The sequence below is a fragment of the Chionomys nivalis genome, chromosome 2 (assembly GCF_950005125.1).
Source record: "Chionomys nivalis chromosome 2, mChiNiv1.1, whole genome shotgun sequence".
NCBI lineage: Eukaryota > Metazoa > Chordata > Mammalia > Rodentia > Cricetidae > Chionomys > Chionomys nivalis.
Window position 1 is genome coordinate 69768049 of NC_080087.1, and position 26398 is coordinate 69794446.

The window sequence follows — 26398 nt, forward strand, 5'->3', positions numbered from 1 at the left end:
ATTGTTATTATAACAAGAGTAATGCTCATTGGACATTTTCTACAGAACACCAGAGGAGCCATTGAGTCTTAGATTTAAAAGGCAAAAACATGCATACTTTTAGTACAATAATCAAATTGATTATTTGAGTAAAAGTTGATGTGTCCAGGATGCAACTCAGTTGTAGTCATGGTGAATTCTGTTTCTGGAGAGCTGATGACTGAACAATTTCCAAGAATCTGCATCACTTCCAGGCTATGGTAAAAGGGGGGTTGTAAACCCGCTTATGTAGACATACACTTTTAATCCAAACATTAGTTTGGGGCACTCTCAAGTAGATCTTTGAATTCAAACCAAGCCTTCTCTATAAAATGCATTCCAAACTAGCCAGGGCTACAGAGAATTATGTCTGGAAAAAATAATAAACATGGGGTGAAGGCAATGAGCTCTGTTAATCAGTTTTGCGTGCTGTGGTCAGGTAGATAATTCAAGACTCTCACAACATCTTGTAAGTTTTATGCTGGCTCTGCCCCTTTGTCAGTTAAAGAAGCACCATGCTGTCTGTGCTCCTAAACCTTGTGTGTATTGGTGAATCCTGCTGGGAATGAAGGGTGTGGAATTACAGGGTGGGAATATTGTTCTGGAAGATTGGATCCATCGACAACAGAAACACTGGCTTCTATGGTGGATAATGATACATTAGTTCATTTTAACAAAGTGAACTCTGGGTCCTGGTCATGGTGGTGCACACCTTTAACTATGCCTGTCAGTCTCCAAACTCTCTGACCATCAGAGAAGGTGGAAATGGGCCTCTACAGTGGTGGTGGCACACACCTTTAATCCCAGCAATAGGGAGACAGAGGCAGGTGGATCTCTGTAAATTTGAGGTCAGCCTGGCCTACAGGAGCTATTTTTAGCACAACTAGGGTTATTACACAGAGAAATCCAGTCTCAAAAGAACCAAAAATTTTAAAATTAAAAAGAAAAAAAACGAAGTGACCTCTGATTCTACTGTACAGAGATTCTACAATGGGGATGGGGGATCAGATCACCAGGATATTGGAAGGGGGTAGATCTTCCATCTTGAGCTTTTCTTTCCAGGCTTCATCCTACTCCTGACTCCTTTGGCACAAGCAGGTAAGTACATCCTTAAAACCAATACGATAGTTAAGTTTCATTCTAAGAGGAAAGCCTGTATTATGGGGTTTTGGAGAGTAGTTTCTATGAGGGACTTCTTGGTAAGTCTTCTGAACTTTAAAGTTATAACCCTAGAAACCTGCATCTCACTTCTCTCTGAGATACTCCTGCACTCTGCCTTTGCTTGAGTTAGGCATAAGCATTAATCAAATAAACATTTTTTTGTTATTCAACATAGGGTTTCTCTGTGTGGCCCTGACTATCTTAGAAATCACTTTGTGTAGACCAGGCTGACCATGAACTCAGATATTTGCCTGCTTCTCTCACCCAAGTGCTATAATTGAAGGAGCAGGTCATAAAACATGGAGGATAATCAACATTTTAAATAAAAGATAATCGTCTCCTGTGCTATAATCTCCACCTGACCACCTCCACATATTTTGAGATTTTCACATTGTAATTTATGATGTTTGAATATGGTTGTCACTTGACAAATTACCAAAGATATTATTTTTGCCTTCAAACACCTATGCTAATGATAGAACTTGTGTACCACCTACACAACCTTTTATTTAGGCTTGTTTATAGTGAGCTATTTTTACATTCTCTACATGAAGATGTTTTATGTAACTCATTAGCAGCCTTTTCTTTCAATCTGAAGGACTCTACAATGTTTAGTGTGCTTATGGTGATTGACTCTTAATGCTACTATTTTTTAAAAAAAGTATTATTCATATTTCTGAATGACAGTGTTACTGAATTTTGGAGGCAGGCTTTTTCTTTGTTACACTCATTTCATTGATTCCATCATGCTGATTTCTTGTGGCTTATAGGTCTTTGTTCAGAACTTGGCCATTAGCTATATTGGAAGTCCCTTGAATATTCTTTGTTTCTTTTATCATTCTGATTTCAGGATTTCTTATAATAATAATATGTTCTGTGATCATGATTATGTGGGTTGAAATTCTTTTGTGTCAGTTGACCTTCTGGGACCTCATCATGTTTATTTTATTCCAAGTTTAATAGTGTTCTATATTTTCTTTACATTTTTTTGTTTATTTTATTACCTGTCATTTGTGTCTTTTCTTAATATTTTACTAAGTCTTTGATAATTTTATACAATGTATTTTAATTATATTCAATGTCCTGCCTAAACTCACGCTAGTTTCACTGTTTCCCCTACACACCCAAGAATAGCTCTATATTCCTTTACACTTGTTTATGTTTTTATGACTGATAACTTGGTATTTGGATGATATCAAAAACTCCTGTCATTCTTCTTCATTTTATTTTCATTCTGTTTCTGTATTTACTCATTATATTAGATTATATGCCTTATCTAAGCTCACTCCTTCTCCTACTCTATCAAGGATAATATGTAAACATTGCATTAACTTTATGAAATTTTGCATTTTTGAGATGCACCCATGTTCATATGCACCCATGTTTGGGTGTACATGTGTGTGTGTGCACACGCATGTGCATGCGTGTCCATGCACATGTAGTATACATGTACTATGGCACAAGTGTGGAGATAAAAGAACAACTTTCTGGAATCAGTCTTCTCCTTTCACCACATAAGTCCCAGCAATCGAAACCAGACAGTAAGGCAGCAAGAATCTTTACCTCCTTAGACATCAAGATGGTCCATGCATTTTTTCCAATTCAGTAGTTGTGTACTTTATGAAAGACGAATATTGCAAAAATTTTTTATATTATTCAACTATTATATTTTCAAAATTTATAAAATATTTTAGAACAAGGTTCTTTTTTAGTTAGGATATGTGTTTTTTATAAAAGATTTTTCTTCTTGGATTTAATTTCTTGGCAATTTCATGTAGGAAAACTATATTTTCATTATTTCTGCCCATTGACATATACCCAAAGAACCTGACACTCTATGCCATGAATTCTTTCTCACTCATGGTCTTTGCTATTCTACTCTCAATAATGAGAACAAGGAAACAGACTGAAAGTTTTTAAGATGATGAATGGATAACAAAAATATATCACATGTATACTCTGTAATACTCTTCAGTGGTAAGTAAAAATGAAACCATAAACTTTTCAGAAAAATACATGGAACTAGAAAGCATTATACTGAGTTGGGTAACCCAAACCTAGAAAAAATGTCAAATTTTCTCTCTCATTTTTGGTTCCTAGCTCCAAATCTTCATTCATGGTTTCTTCATTATTTTTATTGTTCTTTTGAGCTATATATTTTTCTCCACTTCCCTCTCTTCCTTCCCCCTCGCCTTCTACCTTCCCCCATGATACCTACATACCCATTTACTCAGGAAATCTTGTCTTTTTCTACTTCCAATGTAGATTAGATCCATTTATTCTCTCTTAGAATTCTTTTTGTTGTCTAGGTTCTCTGGGGTTATGAAATGTAGACTGATTTTTCTTTGCTTTATGTCTAAAAACCACTTATGAGTAATTACATATTGTATTTGTCTTTTTGGATCTGGGTTGCCTCACTCATGATGTTTTCTAGATCCATCTATTTGTTGCAAATTTCAAGATGTCATTATTTTTCTCCTCTGTGTAGTACTCCATTGTGTAAATATACCATATCTTCTTGATCCATTTTTTGGTCGAGGGGCATTTAGGTTTTTCCAAGTTCTGGCTATGACAAATAATGCTTCTATGAACACAATTGAGCTCATGACTTTGTGTTATGATTGAGTATTCTTTGGGTATTTACCTAAAAGTGGTATTTCTAGGTCTTGAGGTAGGCTTTTCCTTATTTTCTGAGAAATCACCATAGTGACATCCAAAGCACTGTACCAGTTTGCACTCCCACCAGCAATGGAGAAGTGTTCCCTTTACCACACATCCTCTCAATCATAAGCTGTCATCAGTGTTTTTTATATTGGCCGTTTTTACAGGTGTAAGATAGAATCTCACAGTTGTTTTGATATCCAGGAAATGCAGGACACCATAAAAAGACCAAACCTAAGAATAGAACAAGGAGAAGTCCAACTCAAAACACAGTAAATAAATTCAACAAAATCATAGAAGAAATCTTTTCCAACCTAAAGAAATATATATATATATATATATATATATATATATATATATATATATATATGAAGATATAAGAAGCTTACAGAATACCAAATAGGCTGGATCAAAAAAAGTCCCCTTACCATATAATAATCAAAACACTAAACATACAGAATAAAGAAAACATATTAAAAGCTAAAAAGGAATATTCACAGTTTCTTATAAATCTGTTATTTCATTAAAAATACTATCATGATATTCATGGGCTTCATAGGTCTTACTTTCCTCTGTGTTTGCTACCAGAGCCTCACTATGGTTCCCTGCCACATTTTACTGCTCTGATTTTCATACTTAAATTCTTACACACAGACACCTGCATATTAAAGAGAACCACTTTCTCTATCATATACTGAAGTTCCTGGTTGTAAATAGACTTTTACTATTTCATATAACCTGAGAATGGAGTTGAGAAAATTCATTGCAAACCTGTACCAAATGACCATGGTGTCGATTTTGTTTGTTTGACTAGCTTGCCTCCACTGTTTTGATATCAGATGCTGTTGGTAGCTTGGCTTTCTGTTTCAGTAATTTTATTAGCTGCACTCCACAATAAGGGAAAGTTTTTCACTGTGTTCCATCAATGCTTCTGCATGAACAGTATTGTAAGATATCCACACTGGCTAGAGTCTATATGGTCTTCACTGTAGTGTTTTGTTATTGCTACTTTCGTCATAAACATCCATCATGTGAATATATAACAATGACAAGATTCATGATCTGGCAATCATGAGACCAAATCAAGCAAACCAAATGCCAGAGCAATGATATAATCTCAATGTTTCATATACAAGGAGCCTTTAAATGGTGGAGAAAGTGTGTGTGTGTGTGTGTGTGTGTGTGTGTGTGTGTGTGTGTTTGCCTCTAATTTATCAGTTTTAGTGTAAAATCATGATCCTATATAACTTCTGTGAATGAAGTTCTGTACAAGAGTCATTCTTCCTGTTTTGTTGCTTGTTCCCAGTTCTGTGGTCTTATGGGCTGGCTCAACTGCACCGGTGACATCTGGAATATTTACAATGTAATTCTAATCTGAGTATTTGTAAAGTTCTAGAGACAGTGTAAGAGTGTTCCTCTTCTGATATCTTTGTGACCACATTGCCTATCTTTTATCTCACAAATGAATCTTTTCCTCTAGTCATCTGATATAATTTCTCTATATATTACAATTTTTATGACCAAATCTATTTTGTTGTTTAAGACTTACATAATTTCTCAGTTGACTTATCTTAGCATAGAAAGATATACTGTATATGTATGGTAGTTGGGGAACACCCATTAAATGAAAATGACACTATTGTGTTTGGTATTTTCCTTGGGAAGATACAACACTTAACAAATGTGCTCACCACATGAATGAAACCTAGGATAGATCACACAATGCTTGCATCAAAGTCCAAATAGTTGAATTTGACAGTTTACTGAGGTTACTAATAGCAGCATGGATGAGGAGTTATATGGAAAAGCAAGGAATGACTCAAAAGCATTACTTAAATCACACCTCAATATGGGTGATTATCATAAACACCAAAACCTGGAGCTCTCTACACAACTTTCAGGCAGTAAACATCTTGAATTTGGCAGACCCGGATAGCTCACTATTTCTATAGTAGACCCGGATAGCTCACTATTTCTATAGTAGACCTGGATAGCTCATTATTTCCATAGTAGACCTGGATAGCTCACTATTTCTATAGTAGGTAAAAAGTGCCACTGATGAATCTTGCAATTTTCTGCTTTCTGGTACATAGGGTGTTTGTTTAATTACTGAGTCCCCTGAGCCTTTCAACCTCACACATTCAAACGAGGATGTTTCAATTCAGAGAAATTTTTGTACAAAGGATCCCAATGAAGTAAAAATTGGAGGCTCAGTTCTCATAGATGAAGGGGGATCATTAATTTTTTTTTTACTTTGTGCACCTTTATACAGGAAGTCGTAATAAGCCTTCACTGTCTGCCTGGCCAAGCCAAGTTGTTCCTCAAGGACAGTATGTGGAACTTCGATGTGACTTTTATAATGAGTCTTACATATTCAGGCTACACAAAGAACATGGGGATCCTAACCAACAGGTCCATGAAAGAGTGTTCCAGAGAAAACTTGTCTTGGGTCCTGTGACAGCAGCATATGGAGGAACCTACACATGTTATGGTTTTAAAAGTCAATACCCAAATGAACTTACAGCACACAGTGACCCTCTGAAGATCATAATTTCAGGTCAGAGATGATGTTTGGAGTGTCTTTTCATAACCCCCAAATCTTCCAATCCTGAAATTTTCAGGAAGAGTGTTAGACAGAGGCTTGTATTTACAAAGGAATATTTAACAGAAGGAAATAGAAATGCTTTGGGTATAATATGAGTCATTAGGACATGCGTTTTCTAGGCCCAAAGTCTTCCTGAGTGTTAAAAGATTCAAGGAGAAATTGGGCTCGAAGATGGAACTCAGAACTTAACAAGTAGATATCAGGTTGGGAGACTATCCCGAACTATCCTGGGTCCATAGAACTACAAGGATGGATATTAAAAATGAAGTACAAATTCAATGCTGAACAAAACAAAAAAATATGGTGAAGACACAATATCACTAACTTTGACATGGAGGAAGATCCTAAGTGCCAAGGAGTACATGAGGTCTCTAGATGCTGAAGGCAAAAAGAAATAGATACTCTCTGCTGCTTTGGCCACTAACATATCCCTGAAAATACCTGGTTTATGCCGTTTTATCTTTTCGGAATTCTGATCTTCAGAACCTTTGTAATCTTTTTAAGAATCACATTTGTGGTGATTTTCTATGGTAGTAACTGGAAACTAATACAGCATCCTGTGTAAGGATGGATTAAGAAGCAGAGAGGAAATGTGCTGAGAAAAGAGTCAGGATGTTAATATATCAACATGTTGGGAGGAAGCAATGCTTGTGATTCTGGATCAGGAATGACTTACAGATGTTTGAACCATAGAGAGCACCAGAAGAATTTCCAGATTAAATACCCTGGATAATCATTCCTTTAGCCTGTCAAGGATTATGCTTTACTCACAGTAGCATCAAAAGGACACATGAAGCAGCCTAGTGTGAAGTTTGCCACATTTCCTTCACTCACCAATCATGGAAAAATACAATAGGGTCTGTGTAAGAAGGGTTCAAAATACACATTCTCACCACAAGTCAGTGGGAAAATACTGCATTGTTCCCAGAGCCAAATAAATGGAAAATGGACACAGAAAGACAGAGAAGTCTGTGTACAAAGGTGATATAAACACAGGCAAGGACACTGGGACACTGACAGGAAGGACAAGTTAAAGGGGAAAACCATAAGTTTCCTTTGATTCATAGATTTGGGTCAGGTTAAGACTCACAATCTCTTTATTTTTAGAAATCTACAGGAAGCCTTTCCTCTTGGCCCTACAAGCTCCTCAGGTAAAATTAGGAGAGAAGGTGACACTGCAGTGCCATTCAGAGATTATGTTTGACATATTCACTTTCATGTCACATAGAAAGGGAATAATCAAGGACTCTTACCAGCTGTCTGCAGAATATCATCTTGGAGGATCCCATGCCAACTTCTCAATAGGTCCTGTGACACCTGAACATGCTGGGATTTACACATGCTATGGTTCTTCCCATCAAACACCATATGAGTGGTCTGAATCCAGCGACCCTACTGACATAAAGATCACAGCTAAGAGGTTGTATCTGCTCATTATCTGTGAGACAGAACATATATTGTCTAAACTGGAAGTCTTGAGATGTCACAAGGGAGATGAGGTTGGAAACTTAGAGAAAAGAAGCCTTGGTGAGTATATTACTGACATAGACAATGAAGACAGAGACACAAGAGCAAACCATTGGTTATAACATAAAGCACAGATACAGGGAGGTCAAGGGAGTCATAAATAGAGATAAAGAGAAAGTGGCAAGTAGGCAAGCTTGATATGAATTAGATTCAATGACTTATTCCTTCTTATGTTCAAAGGCCTATATAGTTCAGAATTTTGTCTGCTCTCTACCTTGTAGAGACAAGAAGTTTACCAGAAGAGAGAAATGAATCATGTTTCTGACCTAAGTTTAAATTCTTAATGGATCTAGTGGTTAATGAGTCGTGAGGCCTAAGAACGGATGGCACCCATAGATTTTTCTTCTTAGTTGACACTTTTATACTTTTTGTATTTGTATTATACATCCCAGACTACACTTTTTGTATTTGACCCATTATATAACACAGAATAGCTTTGTAATGATATTTCATTTGTATTTTAATAAATAAATCTTGCCTGAAGATCAGAGAGTAAAACAGCAGCATTAGTCAGCCTTACAGACCAGGCAGTGGTGACACACATCTTTAATCCCAGTAGTCACATTAGTTTGCCATAGAAACAGGGCAGTAATGGTGCATGCCATTAATCCCAGCACTACAGAGGAATATAAAATGGGAGGAGACAGCTCTCACTCACAGTCTCATTCTGAGGATTGTTGGAGGCAGGATTGTCATTTTTGGACTGAGGAAGAGGTAAGAGCCAGTGACTGACTGTTCTTATCTGATCTTCAAATTGAACCCCAATATCTGTCTCTGGGTTTTTATTAAACATGCTCCAAGCTTAACCCTGGATAACTGAGTAAATCAGCAATCTCTGTCTGTTCATAACATCTCTAAACTGTTTTTAGTTCATATTGTAAAGTTATTCAACCATTCTTGGATGTCTAAAAAATACTACAGGGTGCCCGTACTGCTAACCTGATTCACATAAAGCAGAAAATATATATTTATATTTTCACAGAGTGAGTCATAAAAGGGAAACTGAGAGGAAGACTCAGAGACAGAGAGAGCTAAAGATTGCTGAGGAAATAGTAAGCATAGCATGTTTAGGAGGTGCAAACCTGCAAAAAAAAACAAAAAACAAAAAAACTTAAGCGTGCATAGAAATTTGAAAGTAGAGATGGATAAATAAAATCAGATATTAGATATTTCAAAACAAAGATAAGGAAGCAGATGAAAGATCACACGTGAACTGTACACATACTATAGACACAAGGGAGGGAAGATCATCATGGCTCCTGTTCAAAGCAAATGCATTCCTGGAATATTCTGTGGATTGTAAAGAGATTAATTAACACAGGTATGTAAAAAGAGATAAGATAGAAAATAGATAACTTAGAATGAAGTTAGAGTCTAAGTTTTTAAAATACATAGAATGGGAGAGTTAGAGGTCACTAAATTGGAAATGGACCATGAGAAGGGAAGGAGATTAAAAGAGGGATGGGGAAAGACGTAGAATACATATGCTATGAAAGAGTAAATGGGGAGGGAAAGGACCAAAAAGTTGGTATAGGGGAGGGGAGTGGAGAGAAAATGAACAAAGCAAATGTATGAAAATGTGAAAATGAAGTCCATTACTTTGTCTGCTATTTAAAACAAAATAATTAACTCTAAATATACCCATTGATTTAAAAAAATCCGGAATAAAAGAAAGCAAAATGAAGACCAACAATAAAAAGTAATAGGATTAGTGGAATTTGAAAGAAAATAAAAAATAAACATATAAATATATAGATTTATGTAAGAACAATTAAAAAGAATGTAAAATAGTGTAACTGTATTTAATTTCGGAAATTAAAAAAATTTAAAAACCTATGAAAGTACATTATATATGTATGAATATTTAATAACTAATTTAATTGAGATATGTTATTAATATATGTTAATAAAAACATACTTTCACCAATGCTACAGAGAAACCCTGTCTCGAAAAAAACAAAAAAATATAAAAACATACTTTACAAAACAAAGGGAATGAACCAATGTGGCTAGACACATAAACTGTCCAAAACAAAAATTGGTGGTAAATATTTATGTGCTGTGATGAGATCAGAGATTCATTATGATAATGTAGAAGAAAAGAGAAAGAGAGAGCAAAAGAAAGAAAGAGAAGCAGGGAGAAATGGAGACATACAGGGAAAGAGATAGAGAGATAACACAGACATGGAAGGAGAAAGAACACTGAAGAATGAATAAGCCCTAAATGCTGCTAAAAAAAAATTCCCCTCTGTCTCTTTTCTTCCAGGTTTATACAAGAAACTTTCTCTGTCAGCCTTGATGTGTCCTGTGGTGATGTCAGGAGAGAACATGACCTTGTCCTGCACTTCTGACCATCAGTTCTAAATGTTCCATTTGTCCAGGGAAGGGGTACCTCGGAGACATGGGCTTCCTGCAGTCCAGAGCCACAATGGGATATTCAAGGCCATCTTCCTTCTTGATCCTGTGATCAAGAAAGGGACCTATAGATGCTATGGCTCTTTCAGAAATTTCTCCCATGTGTGGTCATCCCCAAGTGACCCCTTGTACATTCCTGTCACGGGTAAGAGAATCTCATGTCGTGCGACTAATGAAATCCTAAAGCCATGTCTGAGAACCATCCTACTAATTGAGAAAAGGTATCTTATGCAGCTAAAAGAAAGGGTTGTTGACAGTCATTTTGTAATAAGATGCACACACACGTATAACAGACATGTGCATAATACATGTGTTGTGTGTTATACAAAGAAAAAGAGATTATCACTTAAGGGAATGTGAGGAAAAGCTTGGAGTAAGGTTACCTGGGATGGGTTGAAGACAGACAAGGAAAAAGGAAAGACAGATAATCATATCTCATTTAATAATATTTCTAAAAAGACATGGATTTTGAAAATGGATATCAGATTACAAAATAATATACAAAGAGCCACCCAAACAATCTTTTCCTGCTTGGGCAGTCATGCTGGGATATGTATATACCCAGGGAGAATAGATAAAGGTCAGGACAGAGTTATCGGGGATAAGGTTAAAATCAGTTTGGGCAGGTCAGAGATGGAGCAGCTCTGCTGAGCTCTCCCTCACATAGGTCTCTCCACAGTATTCCTATTGACTCATCACAACTTAAACCCAAGTCAACACCTTAAAGCAAATTGCATCTTATAATTCTAATGGCTCAGCCCTAAGAGATGGAGTGGGTGCTGGTTACTGTCCAAATTTAAAATACTGTCCACAAGGGAAAGACAGACAACCTCCTGATGACTTTCTCATTCTCCTGTCCCCTTCCCTAGTAAACTCATCAAGGAATTGCACTTTGTCCAGAGAACCAGACTCTAAAACTAGTGAGTAAATGATTCTGCTTCTGTATTATGGGAAGTTGGGGACCAAAAACTCTTGTGTCCATGTTTTTGCTAAGTTTCCTCCTGACTCAGTAGTCTTAACATCATCATCTTCTCTCTGATTCTTAAACTCTGCAACATCATAAGATTTTAGGAGCAGCATGGGAACTGTACCTGACATCTGCTACAAGTGGAAAGGAGAGCAGATTTCAGTCCTTGATAGGGACAATGAACTGCTCATTCTAGTTCAGTTCCTCCTAGAAAGAAGCTTAGCAAGCAGATTGATCTAATTTTGAAGAGAAGAATAATTTTAAAAAATTATTACCTGTGATGGAATAGACTTGGTTTGACTTTTGCCCTTTGGGGAAATTAGTAGTTTGATTCAAGAGTGTTATAGATGTAAAAGTTGCTAACCAGATTAAGTGAGCACTGGTATCAATTTCAGATTAAGATAATGAGCACATGACCTTTACCCAGTGTCCTGCAGTTTTCTCCCATGGGCAGAATGTCCGTGTATTCTTGCATGTGTGGACTTCTGCTGGTGCATGGACAACTTACTAGCAACAACACTGCTGTAACTGTCACTCCTTTGCCAACAGTTATCAATTACCTATAGCCACTTGACTAGGGGTGGGACTTCATGTCCACCTCCCCTTTCCATGCTGGGATTTTGTCTAGCTTCACCTTGCACTGCTCTTGGACATGTTAACTTGCCCTCTTGTGAAGTTCCCATATTAAGCTGCCCTCAGTGTACAAAAGACAGTTTTCTTATAGTTATTCAAAGCTTCTTTTTGCAATCTCTTCTTCCATCTTTTACAATGATGCTGAACATTTGGAGAATATGAGATGTAAACATCTCGTTTAGGGCCAAGTATTCTATAGTCTCTTATTCGCCACAATTTGCCCAGTTGTGGGTGTCTAAATTAATCACCATCTATCACAAATGTAGAATCCACTGCTGAGAGTTGAGAAACACGTTATGCACAACAGTAAGTCTTTAGGAGTCAGTTTAATACTATTTCCATTTAGCAGAATATTACTAGTAGGTTCTACGTTAAGACTGTCATAAAGAAACATTATAATTGATCCTCAATCAAGAAGTATTATGAAATCTATAAAAATGGGGATCCTAAGATTTACCTCTTATGGGGTTCATGTCTCCCTCCAGATAACCACGGGATCATGCATATGTTGATTGGGCTATCAGTGACCATGACCCTTGTCTTCTCTGTCATCCTCCTCTATTCTTGTTGTTCTACCAAAAGGAGTAAGTCTCAAAACAAAGCCAATGAGTGTCATCTGAGTAGTGTGAGAAAACAAAACAGGAGAAATACAGGTATGTCTTCTACATTTACAAAAGGATGCTTGGACCATTACAGGAAGTAAGAATGATATACAACATACTATGTCTCATGAAAACTTTGTGTGTGTGTGTGTGTGTGTGTGTATGTATTTAAATCGTATTCACACCAATTATCCTGACTTTCTACCACTCCAGCTGTTCTCATTCAAGAAGCCCACTCTGAACTCTGGTCTTTGTCACATACTTTTCTGTGTACACCAAATGCTGCTTGTCAAAGTCTTCTCTCACCAGAAGCCTCTATATATTTCTTTAATATTTCAGTGTGGATTTTTCCTCTATAAAGAATTATTTTCTAGATGTAATTGAGGCATAACATCTCCTCTTTCTCACACATTTCCATTAATATTCTGTTGAAATTTTAGCTTCTCTGAGTTGAAATACTTGGGAAGTAAACAAAATCACACAAGATGCAGAAAGACCCTGAGACAAACATAATTGACAAGGCCCCTCCCCCTTGTAATAGAACTAGCTGAGAAGAGACCCTCCAATGAACCAAGCTGCCAGTAGATAGCTCCAGGGATGCGGCTTTAATGAGTCATCACCCAAGCTGGCAGTCACTTTTGAGACACCTATGTTCTAATAATTATCCAGTCACACTTGTCCTGTAGTTAATCCTATTAAACTCATCAGTTCAGTAAAATAGACCTGAGTGTATTATTTACTTGATCTGTCATTAATGACCAATCTGAGAAGAATAGATGTTTGCACATCTCTTTCCAGAAAGAGGAAAATCTATGCACACATTCACATCAATGATCACAAACAAGTTTTCTGTTATTATGATAATACCTCTTATTCAAAAACTAAATGTGGTAAAGGGTCTATATGAATTATATATCTTTTTTTCCAATTTTTTTTTTGTTTTTTTGAGACAAGGGTTCTCTGTGTAACAGCCCTAGCTGTCCTGAAACTAGCTCTTGTAGACCAGGCTAGCCTCCAACTCACAGAGATCTGCCTGCTTCTGTCTCCCAAGTGCTGGGGTTAAAGTTGTGTGCAACCACTGCCCAGCTGGATTACATATTTTATAAAATCCATCAAGAGAGGCCAAGGCAGCATCCTGGAGGCAGAAACTGAAGCAGATGCAGTGAAGTTTTACCACACATTGAATTATTCCCTGTTCCTTACTCAGCCTGCTTTCTTACACAATTTAGGATGATCACAAGAGAAATGCTACCACTCACAGTGGTATAGGCCTTCCCACATCAGTCATGAATCAAGAAAATGCCCAATAGACTTGCCTATAGGATAACCATATTGATGCCTTTTCTCAAGTGAGACTCCCACTTGTTAAGTGGCTATAGTTTGCATCATGCTTGTCGAAATCTCAACTCTTACACTATCCCATATGTTATCTTTTGCATTTTCCTGCATTTACTATGAGATGCATCTTTGTTTCTATGTTTGTCTTTCTGTTTGTTTGCTGTTTTGAATCAGGACTTGATAGTTATGCTTCAGATTGTGATCTTCCTATCTCTGCCCCCCCAAGATTAAGATTACAGGGACTGTGAGCATCATGAAAATGGAATTTAATTTGAAGCCTCTTTAACACAAGTTCCCTTCCAAGAATACACAAGACAGATGCTCTTAGGTCCAAGTGACAAAAAAAAATCTTTAGCAGTAAAAAAAATCAAGTCTAACATTTTAGGGAAAATGGATGCAACTTGAAATGATCATTATATGGCACAAAATAAACCAGATTCAGAATAGAACTTAAATGCATGCATATGCTTATATGTGGAAAATAGATTTTAAATTGTGGTTTTACTTTTTAATTTTGTACTAAATTCTTAGGTTACCACACAAAGTGCTTGGTTTCATTAAGAATCTTAATATATATTTGTCATAGTGTGTGTCTATGTTTATGTGTGGGTGTGTGCATGTGTGTGGGAGAGAGAGAGACAGAGAGACAAAGAGACAGAGAGACAGAGAGAGAGAAAAAATACCACCATAAGAAAACAGGAAATCTTATTAGTATAAGATTTTTAAGTTTAAGGAACTTTCATACGAGAATGCCATGTATTTAGATCATATTCAGTGCTCACTCCTCTCCCACAAATAGCTCTCTTATGAAGTCTACATCAACATATTCCAGGGCTCAGGGAACATAATTAAATGGGATAGGGCAACAAATGTAAAAGCCACAGGTTATGAAGGAGTGATACAAAATGATGGTCTCTGAATGTGATAGAAAAATTACAAATATGAACCTACAGTAGCTGTGATTGTCTAGTGGGTCAATAATCATGAATATGCAACTGTGTCCATAGTGTGCTGATGACTAAATGTCCTTCAGGTATATTTTCAGGAATTGTGGATCTAGATAAAATGGTGAGACTTGTTTCTAAATATTTTAGGCAATGGCGTATGATTGATATTTCTGCTAGTTTAAACTTTAGTATTAAATGTCATCCTGCCACAATCTAGAATCACTTCAAAACAGAGTCTGAAGAAGATTTTGTCTAAATCAGAGAAAGTTGGCCTTTGGACATGTTTGGGGAAATTTTCCCTCTTTAGTTTAATTAATAATTAATTAACTACCCACTGTTTAGGAAATGACACCATTTCCTAAGTAGGATATTCTGAGCTGAATAAAGTAAGCTGAGAATATACACGCATATCTACATCTCTCCTTTCTAACTACGGAGTGAAGTGACCACCTGAATCAAGAGACTATTTCTGTAGCTTACCCAAAATAATGGAACTGTTAGTCAAATAAACATTTTCTTTATTTAAACAGAAATTAAAAAGTTAAAAGCAAGTGTGGTTGTGCATATCTATATTCCTGTTGTAATGGGAGCGGCAGGGCTGCGTCCCCGGCACCCGGCCGCCCACATGGCTAGCTTTATACCCGAAATAATTACACGGAAACTGTATTCTTTTAAACACTGCTTGGCCCATTAGTTCCAGCCTCTTATTGGCTAGCTCTTACATATTGATCTAACCCATTTCTAATATTCTGTGTAGCACCATGAGCTGGCTTACCAGGAAAGATCTTAACCTGCGTCTGTCTGGAATGGGAGAATCATGGCGACTCCTCACTCAGCTTCTTTCTCCCAGCATTCTCTTCTGTTTACTCCACCCACCTAAGGGTTGGCTATCAAATGGGCTAAGGCAGTTTTCTTTATTAGTTAACCAATGAAAGCAACAGATAAGATACAAGAACCACCTCCATCATATTCCTAACATTTGTCAAGATGGAGGAGAAGAAACTCAGTTTGAATCCAATCTTAGGCTCATAAGTGAGTTCTGGTTATATTGGGTTGCATAATAGAGGCTGCCAGGAAAAGATTAAAAAAAAATTCAGGTGAAAAAAAGAAATAAGAGTTTGAGCATCACTAGACATTGCATTGAAGAAAACCCTCCTTTCATGTCTGAAATATAAACCAAAGGATTCTTGGTCTTTTCTAAGAGTCCACTCAAGAGCAACTGAAAACTTTTCAAAAATGAACTGTTCCTTTTGCCTGTAGAGAAAAAAGATGTAGAAATCCTGTGGTCAGAAAATCAGAACTCAGATCTGGAGGGGGTACTTGGATCCCACAGCACAGCCTGCTTCAGGGCAGAGGAGATCTGCGAGCATGCTCCAGTGCTGATATGACCTAAGAGAGGGCAGACCAAGAAAAACTCCCAATTACATAGTTAGCCACAATAAAGACTGTACCAAGATGCCGAGACTCTGCTGACCTCATTTGAAGGAAGAGATGGGCAGGCACCAATGCAAGAATTTCTCCAACATTCTGAAAAACAACATGATAACACCAGAATCCAGTGAACATGCAACAGTAAGACTTTAATATCCTAACACAGAAGAAGTAGAAGAAATCAACATTAAATGTAACATTATAAAAATGATGGAGACCCTTAAACAGGAAGTGAAAAACTCCCTGAAAGAAATGGAAGAGAAGACAAACAAAAAGCTAGAAGAAATTAATAAATCCCTCAAAGATACCCAAGAAAACCAAGAAAAAGCAATCAAACAGGTAAAGGAAACAGTTCAAGACATGAAGACCAAAATGAGTGTAATAATGAAAAGACAAACAGAGGGATGGCTGGACATGGAAAATCTGGGTAAATGAAGAGGAACTACAGAGACAAGTATAAACAACAGAATACAAGAGATATAAAAAGAATCTCAGGCACTGAAAATACTATAGAGGAAATAAACTCATTGATCAAAGAAAACATCAAATCCAACAAATTCTTAACACAAAACATCCAGGAAATCTGGGACACCAAGAAAAGTCCAAACCTAAGAATAAAAGGGGTAGAAGAAGGAGAAAAATTACAGCTCAAAGGCCCAGAAAATATATCCAACAAAATTGTAGAAGAAAACTTTCCTAACATAAAGAAGGATATTCCTATGAAGGAACAAGAAGCATACAGAACACCAAATAGACTGGAAAAAAAAAAACATCCCCTCACCATATATTACTCAAAACACAAAACATACAGAATAAGGAAAGAATATTAAGAGCTACAAAAGAAAAACTTCAAGTAACATGTAAAGAGAAACCTATCAGAATTACACCTGACTTCTCTATGGAAACCATGAAAGCCAGAAGGTCTTGGATAGATGTGCTGCAGACACTAAGAGACCATGGATGCAAGCACAGACTACTATACCCAGCAAAGCTTTCTTTTACCATCGATGAAGAAAACAAGATATTCCATGACAAAAACAAATTTAAACAATATACATCCACAAACCCAGCCTTACAGAAAGTACTAGAAAGAAAACCTCAACCCAAGGAAGCCAACAACACCCACAATAGCAAAGACATCTGACAATCCTCCATCAACACAACGAAAGAAGGGAAACACACAAACACTACCACCAAAAAAATAAATAAATAACAGGAGTTAACAAACATTGGTCATTAAAATCTCTTAATATCAATGGACTCAAATCACCTATAAACATACACAGGTTAAGAGAATGGATATGAAAACCAGGATCCAACATTATGCTGTATACAGGAAACACACCTCAACCTCAAAAACAGACACTACCTCAGAGTAAAGGGTTCGGAAAAGGTTTTCCAATCAAATGAACCAAAGAAACAAGTGGACGTGGCTATACTAATATCTAACAAAATTGATTTCAAACTAAAATCAATCAGAAGAGATGGAGAAGGAAATTTTATACCCACATATGTAAAAGAAACATTACTAGAACTCAAAGCATAATCAAACCCGACACTCTAATAGTAGGAGATTTCAACACTCCTCTCTCACCAATGGAGAGGTCAACCAGACAGAAACTTAACAGAGAAATAAGAGTAACCACCTGTCTTATCCGATCACCATGGAGTAAAGCTAGAATTTAACAACAATTCTACCTCAGAAAGCCTACAAACTCATGGAAACTGAACAGTCAACTACTGAACCACCCCTGGGTCAAGGAAGAAATAAAGAAAAAAATTAACGTCTTCCTTGACTTCAACAAAAATGAAGACACAACATATCCAAACCTATGGGACACTATGAAAGCAGTGCTAAAAAAAAGTTCATAGCACTAAGTGTCCACATAAAGAAAATGGAGAAAGCACACATTAGAGACTTAACACCACAGCTGAAAGCTCTAGAAAAAAAAAGAAGCAGACTTATCCAGAAGGAGTAGAAGACTGGAAATAATCAAACTGAGGGCTGAAATCAACAAAATTGAAACACAGAAAACAATGCAAAGAAACAGTGAAACAAAGAGCTGGTTCTTTGAGAAAATCAACAAGATTGACAAACCCTTATCCAAACTAATCAAAAGGCGGAGAATGAACACTCAAATTAACAAGATCAGCAATGTAAAGGGAGATATAACAACAGACACTGAGGAAATTCATAGAAACATTTGGTCTTATTACAAAAGCCTGTATGGCACAAAATTGGAAATGTAAAAGAAATGGACATTTTTTAGATAAATACCATATACCAAAATTAAATCAAGACCAGGTGAACAATTTAAATAGACCTATCAGTCACAAGGAAATAGAAGCTGTCATCAAACCTCCCAACCAAAATTAGCCAAGGACAGATATTTTAGTGCAAAATTCTACCAGAACTTCCAAGAAAATCTAATACCTATACTCCTTAATGTGTTCCACATAATAGAAACAGAAGAGTCATTGCCAAACTCTTTTTATGAAGCTACAGTTACCCTGATACAAAAACCACACAAAGACTCAACCAAGAAAGAGAATTACAGACCAATCTCACTCATGAACATCAATGCAAAAATTCTCAATAAAATACTGGCAAACCGAATCCAAGAACACATCAAAAAATCATCCATTATGATCAAGTAGGCTTCATCCCAGAGATGCAGGGCTGGTTCAACATATATAAATCTATCAATGTAATCCATCATATAAATAAACTGAAAGAAAAAAACCATGTGATCATTTCATTGGGTGCTGAAAAAGCATTTGACAAAATTCAACACCCATGGAGCCGCCAGAGTCAGACATGCTGAATCTTTGCCTATAAGCCATTGCCATGTGGCAATATACAGATTACTAGAAATGGGTTAAATTAATATAATGTTAGCCAATAAGAAGCTAGGGCTAATGGGCTAACCAGTGATTTAATTGATACAATTTCCATGTGATTATTTCAGGTCTAAGCTAGCCAGGCATCCAGAAAGGACAAGCAGCCCCTACTTCAACACCCTACTAAGACCCTGGGCAATAGAGTATAGGGTGCCTGAACTGGCCTTGCCCTGTAGTAAGATTGATGAATATATTAAATATCACCATAGAACCTTCATCCAGAAACTTATGAAAATAGAGTCAGAGAATTGCATTAGAGCCCTTGACCAAGCTCTCAAAGTCCATTTGAAGAGTGGAAGAAGTGAGAATATGAGCAAAGAGGTCAAGACCATGGTGGGGACACCCACTGAAACAGTTTGCCTGAACTAATGAGAGATTATGAACTCCAGATAAACAGGAAAAGAAACAGCATAGGTTTGGACTAGTCCTCTGAACGTGGGTGACAGTTGTATGTTTGGAGCAGACTGCAGCCTGGTAGTGGCACCAGTAATTATCCCTACTACTTGTACTGACTTTGTTGAAGCCTATTCTGTTTGGATGGATAGCTTGCTCAGCCTAGACATAGTGGAGAGGACCTTGGACCTTCCACAAAGCAATGTGCCTTACCCCCTGTGAGGAGTGAATGGGGGTTTTGGTTGGGGAGTTTAGATGGAGGTAAGGGGAGGAGGAGAGGAACTCAGTACTGAGATTGGTATGTCAAATAAAAATAGATTGTTTTCTTTTTAAAATAAATAAATTAATTAATTTTAAAAACTAAAAGAAAAATAAAGATAAATAAATAAAAATACACATACACTTGGGTGAGAGAGAAAAAGGTGTATAGACAGTTATTTTTTTAAAAAGTAAAGTATTTAAAGAGGCAGTAAAAGTAATATAAAAGAGTACAGTCAGTCATAGATTAAAGGAGTAAAGAAAAATAATCCAAATAAAGATGGAAAGTACACAGTCTAAATTGCACATACTATTGTGTTTTCTTTGGACTTTATGACTTCAGAGAGACAATTGATTCTGGGGGCTGCTAAGTTAAACCTAACGTTGGGCACATTTATTGTATGAGACTGCTCGTTCATTTCTCAGCTGCCCAGACCTAAAAAAATGAGACAGAAACTATATTAATTACAACAGTTTGGTCAATAACTTATGCATATTTTTAGGTAACGCTTACATCTTAAATTAACTCATTTTTATTAATCTGTGACTCATCATGAGGCTGTGGCCTACCGGTAAGGTTCTGGTTTGTGGCTGGTATCCTTTGGCAGCTACTTGGCGGCTCTCTGACTCCACCTACTTTCTCTCTATATCTCTGTTTAGATTTCTCACCTGGCTTTACTCTGTTAAGCAATTGGATAAAAGCAGCTTCTTTATTATCTGATGGTAATAAAACATATTCACAGCATACAGAAGAAAATCCCACATTGTCCATTTTTGTGGATCAATAGGATAAAAAAAGGGAAATGGGCATTCTACCTACTGTCATCTATAGACTCAATGCAATCCCCATCAAAATTCCAACACAATTCTATACAGATCTTAAGAGGACAATTTTCAACTTTAAATGTCAACACACACACAAAATAACAGAATAGCTAAAACAATGCTGAACAATGGAAGAACTGCTGGAGGTCTAAACTTTCCTGCTTTCAAGGTACACAACGGAGCTACAGTGACAAGCACAGCATGGTACAAAGACAGACACGTTCATCAATGGACAAACATGCAGGCCCAAACATAAATGCAGGCAGCTATGTTTATTTGATCTTTCCTAAAGAAGCAAAAAACAGAACTGGAAAAAATAGCTTTATTAACAGTCTTTGTCAAAAAATATAGATATAGAAAAAGGCAAATACATCCATACTTATTACCTTCTATAAAGCTCAACTTCAAAATGGTCAAAGACCTGAATAAAAGCACAGATACACTGAACCAGACAGAAGAGGAATTGGGAAATGCATTTTGACACACTGATATAGGAGATGACTTTATAAACAGAACACAAATAATACACGTCCTAAGAACAATAACTAATAGACAGGATCCCATAAAACTGAGAACCTTCAGAAAGATGAAGGATGCCATCATTCAGACAAGGCAGCATCCTAAAGAATGGGAAATGTCATTTACCAACTTCACATCCAATAGAGGACTAAGATCCAAAATATATAAAGAACTCAATAAACTTGATAGGAAAAAACAAGTGACCCTATTTTAAGATGAGGCATAGATATAAATGAAGACTTCTCTAAAGAAATATCTCAAATAGCTGAAACCACTTAAAGAACTGTTCAAAACAGTTAACAATTAGAAATATGGAAATCAAAATTACTATAAAATTTTATCTTACAACTGTCAGAATGACTAAGATCAAGAAAAGTATCAGCTCATGCTGGTGTGGAAGTAAATCAAAGAACACACTCATTGGTTGGAGTGTAAATTCGAACAGCCACTGTGGAATTCAGAGTATTAGTTCTTCAGGAAGATGTGAATAAATATACATCAAGACACAGCTACATTACACATAGGCATATACCAAAGGACATTTCATCCTACCAAAGAGATCCTGTCTCAGATGTGTTCATTGCTGTTCTAGTCATCATACCTTGCATTAGAAAGCAGCATAGATGTTTCTCAACAGAACTAATAAAGAAAATATGATACATTTATACAATGAATTATTACTTGGCCTTTAAAATTGGGGGTATCACAAAATTCACAAGTAATTGGATAGAACTACAAAATAAATTTTCTGAATGAAATAACCCAGACACAGAAAGAAAATATGGCATGTCTTTGCTTATTGTTGATATTGGCTGTAAAAATACAATCCATGGATCAACAGGTTAATTATAGTCTAAGTGACTAGGGGTACAGACACATCTTGTTGGTAAAGGGAGAGAGAATAGATAGTTATCGATAAATGAGGGGCTAGAACAGGACTATCAAGTGGAGTGGAGATGGAATACAGAATAAGGGATGAAATTTGGGGAGAAACAGCTAAAATTAAGGGCCATATGAAGGGTAGTAAAACCCGATACAGTAAAAACTTGCTAAAATATGTACATATATGAAAATGATCTATATTGGATTATCTAAACATGGAGGAGACAGAGTTCTAACAGGAGAATTCTTGCTCTCAAAAGAAGGTTCCAGCACTGAGGATGCAGTACATCTAATTAAGATGTTGGTCAAAGGGTTCCCATGGGAACCCAAACAACTCCAAACATTGCCAACAATATAGATGCTCTTCACAAAATAATGACAAAGCCCTAGTGCTAAAGAAAATACAACTCATTGAACATGGAGGAGTCAATCTGGAGCCTACATAGAGCTTTCACTCCTATGTGCTAGCATCTTAGGCACAAAAAGGTACTCTGCACACTCCCTAAATATGCACCAGCCCAGCCTAAACACTACTAATACGTTAGTGTCATGACTACGAGTTATGCTAGGGCTTTTGCAACACAAGTTTGTGAAAGTAATCAACCAATTTGTGGTTTGACTTAAGGTCCATTACATAGGAGGGGGCACATGCCCAACACTGCTTGGGTGATGAAGAAGCAGAAACAAGATATCCCAGAAACCTAAGGATAAAAAATACTACTTTCTTTAAAAATAAAATTAGCAGTACAATGACTTTGAATGGCATCCTACTATGCTCAGATGAGTACCTGAATACCAAACCCTAAATAGAGGCCTGCACGTCCTATAGAGCTCAGTAAACACAGAGGAAGAGGAAGCAGAAAGGATGTAAGAGGCAGAGATGATGGAGGACACCAAGTTAGAAAGACCATCTTAGTCAGTGCTTTTCAACCTTCCTAATGCTGCAACATGTTCCTCATGTTGTGGTGGCCACAAACCATAAAATTATTTTTGTTGATACTTCATAACTGTAATTTGATTCTGTTATAAATTGTAATTTAAATATATTATATACAGGATACCTGACAATGCAACACAAGAAAAAAAGTCATTTGATCACAAAGGGGTACTGAGTCACAGGTTGAGAACCACTGCTTTTATTCAACATTATCAAATCTCATACGAACTCAGAGCCTGGAGAGAAGCCTGCACATGGTTTGCAAGTGTCCTGTGCATGTATGGCTTCTAACTTAGGATTTTCAGTGGGATTCCTGAGTATGCAAATAAGTGAGTCTCTGATTCTTGTGTCTTTTCTTAGGCTGTTTTCTTCCTGTTTCTTTGTCTTGTCCAAGTCTGATATGATAGTTTTTTCTATTAGTATATTTTATTTTATCATATTTTATTATTATCGCTTAGAATCCTGTTTATTTGCTAAGAATAGACAGAAAGGGAATGATCCAGATTGGTGGTGAGGTGTGGAGGAACGTGGAGGATTGGAGCAAAGAAACACCATAATCATGATATATTATATGAGAAAAATCTATTTTCAATAAAATGAAAAAGAAAAAGAAAAGAAAATATAAATGTTATTGTTACAAGGATATTCACTTACCTCCCTTTGGCATCTTAAAGCAATAATAAAGTTACTAGACTATTATCAATTGTATTCCATTTTATTTCTTTATTTATTACTAAGTGGGGGTAATTCTACAACACATGTGAAGGTCAGTGTGCCTTTATGTGGAGTCAGGACTTGTCCTACACCTGTAAGTGGATTCCTGGGATAGATCCCATATCATCTGACTTATATGGCAGGTTTTACAATCACCGAATCATCTCTCCAATAGATATGTAATTATTTTTAAAGGTAGTATGTTGATGCATTGGGCCATTTATCTTCAAGACACAATACTAGGGAGCTATTGCTGATACATCATCATTTTTGAAGATGGTTTGAAACCTTGTTTGGTGTCTTCATGACTAGCATGGCACAATAACTCTAGGGGTCCAATACTGGCGCATATACTTTAATAGTAGATAATAATTGTAAAATTTGACTTAAGGCCAACTCTAATACAAGGAAATATTGCCTGGTTCTGGAGATCTAAACAACTATCTGGGCTAGTGTGGTTATTGATCTTGAAGAAATCTATAGCTACAACTTTATTAAATAAGCATAATTTCTAATTGCAAACTAAATATTTATTCTTCTTCGTACAAATTAATATGCCCTTATACCTCAGACAAACACCATTACTTAAGCATAAACTGATAAAATACAGATAACAGGTTATTGTGTGATTCCCAGCCTTAACTGATATATCTATACCAGAATTCCTGCACCTAACGCTCAGGAAACATCTTGCAAGAGTGAGGGAAAAGATTGCAAGAAATTGAGGAACAGGAAGTTGGCTATGAGATTGACTCTCCTAGGAATGTAGTCATGTCAGTCCTAATAATATATATATATATTACATTATTAATCAGGTTAAATTTATATATTTATGAATATAAATATTTATGTGTCTGTGTTTGTACATTTTTTTTAAAAAATCATGTATGGGCAGCCTATCTACAGTGGTTCTGTTGAACTTGTCCATTCCCATATTGGATTTCATTGTCTAAGTTGATGAGAACAACTGACCAGATCTCTTCCTCAAGAGGGCACCATATCCCATTACAGATGGTTGTGAGTCACCATGTGGTTGTTGGGAATTGAACTGAGGACCTTTGGAAGAGTAGGCAGTGCTCTTAACTGCTGAACCATATATAGGTAACTTAAGATAAATATGTATTTGAGAAAATAAAATAGCTATGCATGAGTGATTGAGAAGAGTAATAGAAAAATAAATGATTTAATTATCATTTATTTGAAGAATGTATTAATAAAATTTTAACTTTAATAATATAGAAAAATATATGAGAAAAATTCCAACAATGTAATAAAACATAGTAGATAATAAATGCATTAAATGCATTCCACATTCACAGGTTTTGTGTGACCAATAGTCAGTCCCTTTTCAAATGTTCCCATTTCTTTGCAGTGTCTTGTAGCTTCTTGGCCTCTGACAGATTGTTCTATAAATACATTATAAGAATATTGATGTTTCTTATCTAGGTCTATTGTCATTTACTTAATGTGTCCTATTGAAATAAAGAACTAGTGCTGTGTAGTCAGGAAAGAGTCTTGCAAATTAGACATGACAAAAAAATGTAAAACTATTTGGGCAATTGTACATATTAAATATTCTCAGATATTTCTATGTCAAACATTCAGCAATGAAGAGAAACAACACATCATAATAAGTATATATCTGGAATAGTTGGTTAAAAAGGGTAAGTACATAGTGCTGGAGAGATCTTTCAGAAGTTGGGTGTATTCTGCACTTGCAGAGGACCCAATACCCACAGCAGGAAGTTCACAACTTCCTGTGACTCCAGCTCCAGGGGATCTGATCAGTGACCCCTTCTGGCCAAACGAGGCACAAGCAATCACATGCACCTATTTACACATAATTTAAAGTGAAATTTTTTAAAAAAAAAATATGAATGCCATTTCTTAAAACAAATTTCAGTTGAAAGAAAATTATATTTTCTTTGTTTCTTTGATTTTATAAAATAAGTGGAATATTTTTATTCTAAATAAATATACAACTAATAAGCAAAAAAATTGAATAATTGAAACCTGACAATGAAATTTTAACGGAGTAATCATTTTGATTGACACATTAGGATTGCTGTTATACCATGAATATTCATTGGACATGTTGCACAGAACACCAAACGAGGTACTAGTTTCAGATTTAAAAAGCAAAAACATGCAAACCTTTAGAAAGATAATCATAAAACATCATAAAAGGCGAAGCATGTATAAACCCTCAAACGAGGACACACACTTTTAACCAAAGCACTAGAAGGTAGACCTTTGAATTCAAAGTCAACCTGGCCCGCAAAGTGCGTTTCAAGACAGCCATGGCTACAGAGAAACCGTCTTGGGCGGATATGCTCTTGCTCAGCTTTCTGTGCTGTGGTCAGGTAGATGCATCGAGCCTCCTACAACATCCTGTAAATTTTATTCTGGCTTTGCCTCTTGTCAACTGAAGCAACACCATGCTGTCTCTGCACCTAAATCTTGTGTGTACTGGTAAGTCCTGCTGGGAATGAAGGGTGTAGAATAACAGGGTGGAAATATCGTCATGGGAGGCTGGATCTTTCCACAGAAGAAACACTGGCTTCCATGGTTGATATTGGTGCATGAGTTCATCATAATGAAGTGAACTCTGACTACTGTACAGAGATCCAACAGGGACCGGGGTATCAGATCGCTCAGCTGTTG

The 26398-nt window shown here is 36.4% G+C and overlaps 1 protein-coding gene across 1 annotated transcript in view; it reads left to right on the forward strand.

The window, feature by feature from the left end:
- Window positions 1-5623: 5623 nt before the first annotated feature.
- LOC130868140 (killer cell immunoglobulin-like receptor 3DL1) overlaps window positions 5624-26398 on the forward strand; it is a 32124-nt gene continuing 11349 nt past the window's right edge. Inside the window, 4 exon segments of the mRNA XM_057760390.1 lie at window positions 5624-5744; window positions 6113-6397; window positions 7553-7855; window positions 10236-10532. Coding sequence (XP_057616373.1) covers window positions 5624-5744; window positions 6113-6397; window positions 7553-7855; window positions 10236-10532 — 1006 coding nt within the window.